Source organism: Acinonyx jubatus, chromosome E2 (genome assembly GCF_027475565.1).
Source record: "Acinonyx jubatus isolate Ajub_Pintada_27869175 chromosome E2, VMU_Ajub_asm_v1.0, whole genome shotgun sequence".
Classification (NCBI taxonomy): Eukaryota; Metazoa; Chordata; class Mammalia; order Carnivora; family Felidae; genus Acinonyx; species Acinonyx jubatus.
The window spans coordinates 60,539,682-60,551,680 of NC_069396.1; the positions used below are offsets into that span (position 1 = coordinate 60,539,682).

Below are 11,999 nucleotides of genomic sequence, written 5' to 3' on the forward strand. Positions count from 1 at the left end.
CCCAAGGACCATCTCGGAGGTATCCATCCCTCGAGTTTTCTTCGTGCGTAATGTCCTCAGACAGGATCCCCTCCCAGACTATGCTCCCACCTCAAACTGGATCAAACTGGAGCTCTCTGCCTCCGCCATAGGCCCAGCTTGGACAGGACTTCTTTCTCCCCAGGAGACCCTGCCTAGCTCCAGGATTCTCCACAGAATTTGCTTCCTCCTCAGGCTCCACAGAAAGGCCGTGTTTCTCTCCAACAGGATTCCGCCCCCCCACCCCCGCCCCCAGGCCTTGTTCTCTCCATCTGATAGAATTCCCCCCAGACATTGTTTCCTCTCTCAGACAGGACTCCTCCACCCCTCCACCCCCACCCCCGCACAGATCCTGCTCCCAACTGAGGCAGGATTCCTTCCCCGATGAATCTTGTTTCCTCCCTTAGGTGGGATTCTCCCTAAACAGACTCTGTTTTCTTCTCAGACAGGATTCACCGTCCCCCCGCCCCGACCGTGCTTCCGTCCTTAGAATTCTCCCACTATTGAGGTTCATTCAGTTCTCCCACCTGGAAAAGCATCCAAGTCAGCGCAGCGGCTGGCTAAAAGATGCGAAGGGGACGCTTGGGGGGTCAGGCGGGATTTCACAAGACTCGTTGCTCTGTAGCCCCTTGGAATCTATTTGCTTTAGGCAGGTTTCAGTGTTTGTCACGTTAAACAATAAAACAGTTAAAACGCAAAAGTCAGCCACTTGGCTCAGAAGGGGACTTCCTCCTGGCATGGGACCCACCGCCCCGCTCCCTGGACCCAATGTCTCCCTTCGCTTTTGGCCCCGCCTCTTTCCCCAACGCTTGTGGACGCAACGACTGGAGACTTCTCCGGCCTGGCCTAAGGGGCGGGGATTGAGGTGGTGGCCTGGACTGCCAAATCTCCTGCGCAGTTTCGCGGCCAGGGGATAGAGCTAGAGGGGGAGCACCATCTAGTTAAAGGTGCGCGCGCCCCGCCCGCGTACTCTGTTGCGGCGGTGATGTCAATCGCCCCGCCCCCGCCGCGCAGGCGGCGCCGGGATAGTGTAGGCGGAGGTAGGAAGACCCGGCTCAGGCGCGTGCGTACTCGCGGCCTCGCCTCAGGCGGCCGACCCGGGCCCCGCCCCCGGGCGCAAGGCACCCAGCGCGCTTGCGCGACGGCGTCGGCGCCAGTTATTTCTGTCCCGCCCCCCGGCCGCGGCTCTTTCTGCGAGCGGGCGCGCGGGCGAGCGGTTGTTCGCGTGGCGTGTGGCTCGGTTTCGGGGCGGCCTGTGAAGAGGAAGCGCGGTCTTCGTCGGCGGAAGGCTAGCGGGCGGCGGCCGGTCGGGCTTCGGCAGCGCCCCGCGCGCAGCGGGCAGTAGCCCAGGCGGCGCGTGGCGGCGCTCGGCCTCGCGGCGGCGGCGGCCCAGCCGTTGGTGGCGAGCGCGTTTGCGCCTGCGCGGCGGGCCCCGCGCCCCTCCTCCCCACTGGGCGCCCCCGGCGGCGTGTGAATGGCGGCCTCGGCGGCGGCGGCCTCGGCCGCGGCGGCGGCGGCGGCCTCGGCCAGCCCGGGTCCGGGCGAGGGTTCGGCGGGCGGCGAAAAGCGCGCCGCCGCCTCCTCGACCGCGGCTGCGGCCTCGGCCTCGGCGTCGTCGCCCGCGGGGGGCGGTGGCGAGGCGCTGGAGCTCCTGGAGCATTGCGGTGTGTGCCGGGAGCGCCTGCGCCCCGAGAGGGAGCCGCGCCTGCTGCCCTGCCTGCACTCGGCCTGCAGTGCCTGCCTCGGGCCTCCGGCGCCCGCCGCCGCCAACAGCTCGGGGGATGGCGGTGCGGCGGGCGACGGCGCCGGTGAGTACGGTCCGACCGAAGTAGCCCATCCCCCACCGCATTCCCGACTCGGTGTGGGGATTGGGTTCTCAGCGTGGTGATGGCGGGGGATCATTTGGGTGAGAGGATAGGAACCTGGATAGTGCGTGTCGGAATTGGGTATGGGCATTGGAGTCTGGGCTTGGCGCTCACATGGGGTGTCTGCTTCAAGTTCGATGAAGGAAGGGTTTGGCCTCCTTCCTGAGGAGAGGATCCGGCCCTCCTTGGGATGGAGGTTGAGGCACAGTGGGACCATGGGGTTATAGCTTGGAGGTGAATTTGCAACAGTCTCAAAAAGGAATTTTTTTTCCCCCCAGTGGTTGACTGTCCTGTGTGCAAGCAGCAATGCTTCTCCAAAGACATTGTGGAGAATTATTTTATGCGTGACAGTGGCAGCAAGGCTGCCACAGACTCCCAGGATGCAAATCAGGTATGTCCTGCTCCAGCAAACCCTAGGAGGCCTGGGGACATGGTACTAGTTCCAGACTTTATTTTTCTCATACTGCAAGGCTCTAGGCAGACTGCATAGGCTAGGTAAAGACACGATTTCAGGTTGTATTACCTGGGGTGTATGTAAGGACCTATCTGGTGGTTCTGTCTCTGCTTACTTTGCCTTTGCCCAGCAGTGCTGCACTAGCTGTGAGGATAACGCCCCTGCCACCAGCTACTGTGTGGAGTGCTCTGAGCCGCTGTGTGAGACGTGTGTGGAGGCACACCAGCGGGTGAAGTACACCAAGGACCACACTGTGCGCTCCACTGGTATGCAAGGCAGAGGGGAAAAGCCTTGGTTACCTTACATCTGTTCTCAGCTGTTTGTGGTGCTGGTTACAGATGGCGGATGGGTCCCAAGGAGCTTTTTGTTTTTTTCTTCTCTTTTCTTTCTTTTTTTTTTTTAGGGGGTACGACCTGAAGGGTTTTAGGGCACCAGTCAGAAATGGGGAGGCTGGGGCTCAGGTGTGCCAGTCTCTGCCTGCTGGTCCAGGTGGGAGGGAAAAGGCCACAGGCAGGGAGTGGGCAGAGGCCCGGACAGCGGGGGGTTTGGAGGGGGGTGCTCTGTATGCCAGGGGCCTTTTGCACTGAGGGTTCAAGGAAGCTCATCAGGGACCCACCCCCACCCCCTCCTCAGGGGAAAAGCTCCAGTGGGAGGGGCCAGCTTATTCCAACAGGGAAGCCCAGGGAGTTTGGAGAAAGGATATGAGGCCTTTTGAAGAATTCACTGGCAACATGGTTAAGTCTCTGTATGGGAAAGTGAGGCCTCTGAGCCACAGTGTGTTGATAAACTGCAAGAACCTTCAAGGCCATTATGGATGGAGAGTGAGTTTTAGAAATCTTTCATCTTTGGATCATACGCATTTTAAAGTTCAGCTAAAGTACTTGTAGGCTTTTCTGTAAATGTTGGTAGTGGCACATAAAAGGACTTTTTGAGTCTAGCCTGGTTTTTGGTTCAGAACTCACTATGTGTGGCCTTCTGGTAGTTACGCTGTGACTTCTCAGTCACAGAGGAATAGCATAGCATTGGCAAGAAGATAAGGATGGAGGTGGTGGCTGTGGGGCATGAGGAATCAGGAGCAAAGGGCTCCTGGGTTTAGTCAGGCAGGGTGCAGGAGGGGGCAATATTGGAGGAACTGTGGTCTGTCTGGTTGACTTGTATCCCAGTGTTGTATGTCTTAGGCTGGAATAGTGTAGCCAAGATGTAATTGAGATTGGGTAGATGGTCTCAAGCAGCTTGCTGGTGGTGACAGGTTGGGAGTGGGGTAGCGGTGTATTGGTCTTTTTGCAGTATTACTTTAATCACCAAGATTCTTCTCAGAGAGAGGAGACTTGATCTCTCAGTGAGGGGTTTGGTCTGACATTTTCACTTTTCTATCCTGACAAGGCTTTGTGAGGCCAGAACCTTCCGTAGGCCTATGGGTTGTAAAAGGTTTGTGGACTTCTTAATTACTGAAGAGAGATCAACCAAGGCATGACTTCTGAGGAAGCTGCACCTGAGCAGTGTCTCTAGTCCCTGATTGGCTTCTGTGTGTGCCAGCAAGCAAACATTCTGTGTGCTTGGATGCCACAGTAGCCATAATCTCTCCTCTGCTGGACAGAACCTGCTGTGAGAGAGGAGAAATGGAGCCCAGTGGAGGTTTTCAAGGTGGAGGGGCTCTCCTGAGTGTCTACCCAGGGAAGGTTCTAGTAAAGGGAATAGCAGATGGGAGGTCTCTGTCAAAGTCTTTAGAGTTTGTTGTCAGTGTCAGAAGCTGGAAGGAGCAGGGGTAGTTCTCTGGGTCAGGGTTGGGGCAGAGGGTTTTGAGAGGAAGGATCTAGGCTTACAGGCCTTTCATTTTTTCCTGGCCACTGATGCAGGGCCTTTGGGTTTTCCCAGCAGACAGCCTATGGTTGCAGGACAGGCAGGAAGTGAGGCCTTAAGTTCTGTCTACCACTTGAGTTGGAGATAGCTAAAGGATGAGCTTCAGCCTCATGGTTTCTTCTGTTCCCCAGGGCCAGCCAAGTCCAGGGACGGTGAGCGCACAGTGTACTGCAACGTGCACAAGCACGAGCCCCTTGTGCTGTTCTGTGAGAGCTGTGACACCCTCACTTGTAGGGACTGCCAGCTCAACACCCACAAGGACCACCAGTGAGTACTGAAGCAGGATGGCTGGGTGCTGCCCGTTCCCATGTTCAGCACCCAGGCCCACTTCTGTTTGCCCTCAGATATCAGTTTCTGGAGGATGCAGTGAGGAACCAGCGCAAGCTCCTGGCCTCACTGGTAAAACGCCTTGGGGACAAGCATGCGACGCTGCAGAAGAACACCAAGGAGGTTCGCAGCTCGTAAGTGTGGAAGCCAGGGCCATAGTTGGGGGCAGTTCCTGCTGAGCACCTTCCTAACCTGGCTCACTCTGCTGCTCCCCCAGGATCCGCCAAGTGTCTGATGTACAGAAGCGTGTGCAGGTGGATGTTAAGATGGCCATTTTGCAGATCATGAAGGAACTGAACAAGCGGGGCCGTGTGCTGGTCAACGATGCCCAGGTATGCCCCGTTTGAGGGGGGAGGGTTTCTGGGTCCCATCTGCTGGCTGCCAACCCTATCTACAGTGGGAGGGTCTTGGGGACTAGCACTTTGTGCTGGCTGTTGATGCCATCCTTGGTGTTTTCTTTCCTCGGTCTTCTCCTCTACCTGCAGAAGGTGACAGAGGGGCAGCAGGAGCGCCTGGAGCGACAACACTGGACCATGACCAAGATCCAGAAGCACCAGGAACATATCCTGCGCTTTGCCTCATGGGCTTTGGAGAGTGACAACAACACAGCTCTGCTGCTCTCCAAGAAGCTGGTGTGTGCTGGTGGACACTCAGGTGATGGGATCCAGGCAGGTGCCGCTCCGCACCCTGGAGCCTTGTTTATTGTCTGTATGTTCATGCACTGCCCCTTTTTCAGATCTATTTCCAGCTGCATCGGGCCCTCAAGATGATTGTGGATCCTGTGGAGCCACATGGCGAGATGAAGTTCCAGTGGGACCTCAATGCCTGGACCAAGAGTGCAGAGGCTTTCGGTGTGTCCCTTTCTTTTCTGTGTTACATATTGCAATCATTCCAGACATTGTCTTCTTAATGCTAATTTTTTCTTTATGCAGGCAAGATCGTGGCAGAGCGTCCAGGCACCAACTCGACAGGCCCTACGCCCATGGCCCCTCCTCGGGCTCCAGGGCCCTTGAGCAAGCAGGGTTCTGGCAGCAGCCAGGTGAGCAGGGGAGGGGGGACCCTGGCAGCGTAGGGTAGGGGCAACGGTCCTATGGGACACCTGCTCACTGAGGTCCACCTGCTTTGCCCACAGCCCATGGAGGTGCAGGAAGGCTATGGCTTTGGCTCAGGTGAGTGCCTTGTAGGTGGGAGAGCTCCAGTGCTTTAGGTCTATCCCCAACCTTCTTTTTTCTATTTTCTGAGCAGATGATCCTTACTCGAGTGCAGAGCCCCATGTGTCAGGTGTGAAGCGGTGAGTTTGGCTATCCTTTGGTGGAGCCAGATGGGGATAGGGATGGGTGTGCTAACACCAAGCCGCACCCACAGGTCCCGCTCAGGTGAGGGCGAGGTGAGTGGCCTCATGCGCAAGGTGCCACGGGTGAGCCTTGAGCGCCTGGACCTGGATCTCACGGCTGATAGCCAGCCACCAGTTTTCAAAGTCTTCCCAGGCAGCACCACTGAAGATTACAATCTCATTGTTATTGAGCGTGGTGCTGCAGCTGCTGCTGCTGGACAGCCTGGGACTGCTCCACCTGGGGCTCCTGGTGCCCCTCCACTGCCTGGCATGGCCATCGTCAAGGTGAGTCTGCCCCAAGTGACTGGCTGGGAAATGAACGCCCACATCAGCATCCTGCTGAACACCCCTTATCTCTTTGCAGGAGGAAGAGACAGAGGCGGCCATTGGAGCCCCACCTGCTGCCACTGAAGGCCCTGAGACCAAGCCTGTGCTGATGGCCCTGGCGGAGGGCCCCGGTGCTGAGGGCCCCCGCCTGGCCTCACCCAGTGGCAGCACTAGTTCAGGTCTAGAGGTGGTGGCTCCAGAGGGCACTTCAGCCCCAGCAGGTGGCCCCGGTGCCCTGGATGACAGTGCCACCATCTGCCGCGTCTGCCAGAAGCCAGGCGATCTGGTCATGTGCAACCAGTGCGAGTTCTGCTTCCACCTGGACTGCCACCTGCCTGCCCTGCAGGATGTGCCAGGGTGCGAGGCTTGTGTAGGGTCTGTGCCGGGTGGAGGGCTGGGCTGGCTGGCTTCTGTGCAGCCCCTCATTCTCCTTCCATCCAGGGAGGAGTGGAGTTGCTCTCTCTGCCATGTGCTACCTGATCTGAAAGAGGAAGATGGCAGCCTGAGTCTGGATGGTGGTGATAGCACTGGTGTGGTGGCCAAGCTCTCGCCAGCCAACCAGCAGGTGAGGGTGAGGGCCTGCTCCTTTAAGAGTTGCTCAGCAGCCTTACCCCTCTTTGGCTCTGATGTCACTCGTCCTGTTCATAGAAGTGTGAGCGTGTCCTGCTGGCCCTGTTTTGTCACGAGCCCTGCCGTCCCCTGCACCAGCTGGCTACTGACTCCACTTTCTCCCTGGTGAGTCCTGGGACTTCAGCGGGGGAGGGGGGGGTGGGGCTGCCTGGCCTCACTTTCAGCCTGGCCTCTGTCTACAGGATCAGCCTGGCGGCACCCTGGACTTAACCCTGATCCGCGCCCGTCTCCAGGAGAAGTTGTCACCTCCCTATAGCTCCCCCCAGGAGTTTGCCCAGGATGTGGGCCGCATGTTTAAGCAGTTCAACAAGCTGACAGAGGTGAGCTTGGGGAGAATGGGGCTGGTGGCAGGGGGAGGGTAGGTGGGAGGAGGGAGAGCTAGGACCCACCTACTGCAATATGCCTGGCTCAGGACAAGGCAGATGTGCAGTCCATCATCGGCCTGCAACGCTTCTTCGAGACTCGCATGAACGAGGCCTTTGGTGACACCAAGTTCTCAGCTGTGCTGGTGGAGCCCCCACCGCTGAGCCTGCCTGGTGCTGGCCTGAGTGCCCAGGAGCTATCCAGTGGTCCTGGTGATGGCCCCTGAGGCTGTGGCCTCTCAGGCCAACCCAACGTGGCTCTGTTCTCTGTCCTGTCAAATCCCCTCTCCCCCACGCCCCCCTCTGGTGGCCTGGCTCCTACTTCTTGGTGGCCCCATCCCCCAGTCCTTCACAATATGGTTTTTACTTATGTGGATTTAATAAAAACTTCACCAGTTCTTCAGGCCTCTTTTGGTGGGGGCCGTGGTCCTGGGGCCTTGTCTCAATTCCCTCACCATGCCCTGGTGGACAGAGTAGGTGTGGGGGCATTTGCCCTCAGCCACCTTGGTGTCCATGGGATAGGGAAGAGCATCCTTCTTGGGCCCTTCCCAATGGAGAGAGTGTTTCAGATTGGGGGAAGGGTCGCATGGTGAACATGCTGGAGGTTGTTGGGTGCCCTCTAGGTGGGAAGGTCCAGGCTGATGTGTGGGGCAGGCAGGGTGAAGCCCCAGATACATCCTGCATGGTGGCCATTCTTCCTGAGTGCTTCCTAGACTTGGGTATAACTATTTTTCTTAATCAGATGGTACCATACTGAGCTGGGTGTTTGAGGATCCCTGGCAGATGAGCCCAGACTTCCAGGGTATGTGGGAAACCCACTGTCTTCAAGGTGATAGGCACTGGAGACCTTGGGAGGGGTGCTGAAGCAGGGCTCACAGCTGACCGTCCGCTCCCAAACTGAACATCCCCGGACACTTGACCTGTCAACCACTGCCACAAACAGGGAAGCAGTCCAGCCTTCTTTATCTCACACCCCCCCTAATGTGGCACTTGGCCTTCTGCCATGCATGCCAACCACCCCTTTACCAAGCCTGTATGTGACCTCTGTCCCAAGGGACCCCAGCCTGGCCCACATCAGGCCAGTCACACAGGCCTAGGAATTAGTGTCCAATCCTTTATTACAGAAGAAGTACAGTAAAACTGCCGGGCATCTGTTGCCTGCCTCCCACCAGGGTGGTATAGGGTGGTCAGTCCCTCCGCAGATTCTTGAGCCGCTCCTCCAGGTCTGCGTCGGCATCTACTAGGGCTGAGGCTGCAGCTTCTGCTTTCTTCCCACTGGCAGCCACACTGAGTGAGCCTCCGGTAGAGGGGAGGTCTACAGAGTGGGGGGAATAGGACAGCTCCTGTAGAAAGGAATAATGCTGGGAGGGGAGGGGTCGGGCTGTGGCTGGACCGTTGGGTGGGACAGGGCCCAAGGTTTGGTGCACTCACTTGACAGCTCATCTGTCAGGCTCAATCCTAGCTCATCCAGGACCTGGGACACAACGGCGTCACTTGGGAAGAGAGAAGAATTTTATGAGGGCCAGGCCTGTATGAGGACCACACATCCATTCCCACCCTCCCCACACCTGGTGTCCCCTAACCTCTCCTCTTCATCTTCCTCATCACCCATGGCATCATCAATTGCATCATTCATCATCTCCTCCTTCATGTCCATGATCTCGGCCTGCCGCTCAAATTCCATCATGATCTTCTGGATCTGAGGCAACTTCAGCTGGAAGTGGGGTGTGGGGAGGGTGAGTCTGAGTCTGGTCCCTGACATTAGTTGGGGGCGGAGGGAAGGGGAATGGGAGAGGCGCACCTGTCTGTTCATGGTGCCCATGGCTTTGGTGACCCCCTTCATAGCTTGTGCCATTGAGTTGTTAGACTTCAGTGTCTGGATCTTCAGGGACACAGCCTGGATGTTGGCCCTCATCAACACAAATTTGCGCACATAACGCCGAGTGCGCACCAAGTCTTTTGCCATGATTCGCACGGCATCCTGAGGGAGTGGACAAAGGTGGCAGGGAGAGTGGGCTGAGGGAAGAGGCTCCAACTGCACCATTCCAATTGATGTTTTCAGCAATTTACATGTGGTTAAACCCAGTGGTCACTTCCCCCTCCCTCCTCCCAACCTCATTCTCCTGTCTCTTGGGTCACCACTCCATAGGCTCCTTTGTAGCTTACTTCTCTGACCCACAAACGCTGGAAGGAAGGCTGAGCTCACTGTATTCAGTCATCCTTTTCCCTCCATATCTAGAGTCACACTCCCTTGACTCAGGATGTCTATTCTTGGCTGATGAATTTGCCTCTCCCTCCACCTCACATAGGCTCATACCTCAAGCTCTTTATCCCACATCACATGTAAATCTATCCATAGCTCCTGACTTCCTTAAATCTCTTCCTTGCCTTGCTTATTCTGGGAATTGGCACGTCTTCAACCCAACTGCTCAGGTTCAAGCTCTATCACCTGTCATGGGCTCTGCTCCCTAGTGCTTCAGGCTATTTTATTTTTTTAACTTAGTTTTGAGGGGTGGGGGGCAGAGGATATGAAGCAGGCTCTGCACTGACAGCAGTGAGCCCTACTCGGCTAGAACTCATGAACTGTGAGATCATGACCTGAGCCTAAGCTGGATGCTCAACCAACTAAGCCATCCAGGTGCCCCTCTGTCTCTTTTACTGAGCTCCAGGGCACAGTGTATTTCAGGCCACATCTCTTTGCATTAACACCTCTGACTCCACTCCCACTGTGGCCCTTGATTTCAACTGGTCTGGCCTATCCTCTCTCCTGAGCTCACCTATCACTCACTCATGGAACATTTGCTTCATCTGTTTCACACACTGGTTGCTTGGATTTTCACAGGCTCACTATTACTCAAGGTTTGTGGCCCTGATGTCACCTTCTGGGAGGCAGTCTTTCTGGATCCCCAAAATAGGGAAGCCCTGCTTGCCCTTTGTTTCACTCAAAGCACCTATCTATTGGTGTCCTGTCATACATGGTCTGTGGTTAGAGCAATGTCTAACCAAACAGCACCTAATCCTGTGTCCCAGCCTTTGCCCAACTGAGCTCACCATCTGGCCCTGCTTGGCCATCTTCTTGATGTCTGCAATGATTTTCTTCTCCTGGGTCTCTAGCTTCTGTCGTTCACGGTCCAACTCTCGCATGGCACGGTTCAGGGCCCGCTGGTTCTGCCTCAGCAGTTCCTCTGGTGTCTTCCGGCGCCCAAACAACAGGTCCATGGTAGCAGGAGCCCACCAGTGGGCCTGTGCCAAGTGTGAAGCCTAGCTGCAAGGTGGTGGGAGGGCCCAGAAAAAGGGCAAGAAGCAGAGCAGGGATCACAATGTGTATGGGGAGGGGTGATAGTTGGTCTTGCAAAAAGGGAAGGGGTGAGTAGGGAGAGGAAGCGATAACAGAAGGCCAAAACGTAGTCTGGAACACCACAGTAGCCCAATGGATACAAGTGGGCCAGCAATATCTGAAAGTCCTCCACGATATACCCACCCCAGCCTTTCATCATAGTGCCCCCAAGGAGGTTCAAGGCTTCAGCCTCTCTCCAGATCATGGTGAGGACCTGGACTGGGACGCTGAGCGCCTAAGACAGGGCAATTGTGGGGAACCGACTGGGGATGGAAGGATAAGTGGAGGGCCTGAGTGCCAATAACAAAGTGGATACAGGGAGTTCTGAAGCTGACAGCGTATGAATGGCATTCGGATTTGGAGGGTCCAAATGGAGAAGGAACCTGGGTGAGGAGAATATGGTTGTGGGGCGTGGGAGAAACCGCTACGCTAAGGACGTGATGGACGCTGGAGAGCTTTGTAGACCTAGGAGAGTTAGGGGTCCTTGGGGATCCCTGAACACCCAGAGAGGGAAGACGCGTTAGGGCGCCCTGTTCACTTAGGACAGAATCGGGGGGGGGGGGGGGGCGTGGGGAAGCCTGCACACCGAGAACAAGTTGGCCCGATGATGAAGCCAGGGTCCCGGGGAGGGGCAAGGCAATCGACGCCCAGGTGGAGAGGCCCTCGTATGTCGTCGCCCACGCACCCACCCGGGACCCTCGGCACGGCAGGGGCCACTCACCGGAGCTGGGACGGGAATCCGCTTCCGCTTCCGGGTCACACTCTCCTCACTCGGATTCCAGGCGCGCCCACCAACGACAGCCCCTCGGTTCTTTCTGCCGTCGTCGCCGTTTCCGGAAAAGATGATCTGACGTCACACGTTCCGCCGGCACCCGGAACGATGGGAGGGGACAAGAGCGCGCATGCGTACGTCTTCTGGAGGGGCCCGGCACCTAGGCGCATGCGCACCACCTTTCGTCTCTCTACGGCCTGCCTGAGGGTGTTCCATAGGTTCCAGCCGAGCCACGTCTGGGATCCCAGTTCCCGCCGGGTTGGTGCATCATCGGGCGCCTTCTGCCTGGCCACCCCAGAGGTCCCGCACCCCACCACTTCACCCACTAGAGGGCCCAGCTCATCCGACGGACCCTGACGTCTCCCTAATATTTCTGGACCTCAGGCACCTGGTAGCACCAGGGACAAGTTCTTAATAGGCCCAACCATAGCAGGAGGGGGCAGAGCTGGAGATGGCACGGACTTTCCTCTATGCTGGCTTACCAGCCAGGATGCAAGTGGTTACTGGATCCTGCCCCTCGCTGGTCCCAGATTGGAATTCATTCCATCTAGCCTGAAGCTTGGGGTGTGGTCTCCCTACTACCCCTCCCTCTCCTAGGGCTGGTTCCAGGCACCGGATAGCGTACTGAGGGGTACCCTAGTGCCACCTGTGACCATACATCTTCCACCACGCTTACTGCGAGAGCCCTGGTGGACATCACCTCCCCCTCCCACC

General features: G+C 57.2%; 2 protein-coding genes across 4 annotated transcripts; one reads left to right on the forward strand and one right to left on the reverse strand.

The window, feature by feature from the left end:
- Positions 1-1,196: 1,196 nt before the first annotated feature.
- TRIM28 (tripartite motif containing 28) lies at positions 1,197-7,574 on the forward strand. The gene is made up of 17 exons (XM_027037521.2): positions 1,197-1,826; positions 2,162-2,274; positions 2,471-2,603; positions 4,329-4,464; positions 4,542-4,658; positions 4,742-4,856; positions 5,010-5,156; positions 5,261-5,375; positions 5,457-5,563; positions 5,657-5,693; positions 5,770-5,815; positions 5,890-6,142; positions 6,222-6,541; positions 6,626-6,749; positions 6,833-6,919; positions 6,997-7,134; positions 7,227-7,574. Exons 1-17 carry the CDS (start codon positions 1,493-1,495, stop codon positions 7,401-7,403), a joined length of 2,499 nt encoding a protein of 832 aa, XP_026893322.2. The 5' UTR covers positions 1,197-1,492; the 3' UTR covers positions 7,404-7,574.
- A 702-nt stretch (positions 7,575-8,276) lies between these two features.
- On the reverse strand, positions 8,277-11,390 carry CHMP2A (charged multivesicular body protein 2A). 3 transcript variants are annotated; one of them, XM_015086298.3, is made up of 6 exons: positions 11,235-11,390; positions 10,228-10,441; positions 8,978-9,157; positions 8,760-8,890; positions 8,608-8,669; positions 8,277-8,491 (listed from the first exon to the last, which is right to left on the reverse strand). In XM_015086298.3, exons 2-6 carry the CDS (start codon positions 10,393-10,395, stop codon positions 8,364-8,366), a joined length of 669 nt encoding a protein of 222 aa, XP_014941784.2. In that variant the 5' UTR covers positions 10,396-10,441; positions 11,235-11,390; the 3' UTR covers positions 8,277-8,363. The 3 variants fall into 3 exon arrangements, with proteins under 3 accessions (XP_014941784.2, XP_014941785.2, XP_053067242.1); XM_015086299.3 differs by having other exon boundaries at positions 10,228-10,437; positions 11,235-11,389; XM_053211267.1 differs by lacking the exon at positions 11,235-11,390 and adding an exon at positions 11,100-11,224.
- Positions 11,391-11,999: the final 609 nt, after the last annotated feature.

Coding starts and splice junctions, on each gene's coding strand:
- TRIM28 (XM_027037521.2), top strand. CDS start 1,493: ATGGCGGCCTCGGCGGCGGCGGCCTCGGCCGCGGCGGCGGCGGCGGCC. Junction 4,659..4,741: donor ACCAAGGAGGTTCGCAGCTC/GTAAGTGTGGAA, acceptor CTGCTCCCCCAG/GATCCGCCAAGTGTCTGATG. Junction 6,143..6,221: donor CTGGCATGGCCATCGTCAAG/GTGAGTCTGCCC, acceptor ATCTCTTTGCAG/GAGGAAGAGACAGAGGCGGC.
- CHMP2A (XM_015086298.3), bottom strand. CDS start 10,395: ATGGACCTGTTGTTTGGGCGCCGGAAGACACCAGAGGAACTGCTGAGG. Junction 8,891..8,977: donor TGGGCACCATGAACAGACAG/GTGCGCCTCTCC, acceptor CCCCACTTCCAG/CTGAAGTTGCCTCAGATCCA. Junction 8,670..8,759: donor GAGGAAGATGAAGAGGAGAG/GTTAGGGGACAC, acceptor TCTCTTCCCAAG/TGACGCCGTTGTGTCCCAGG.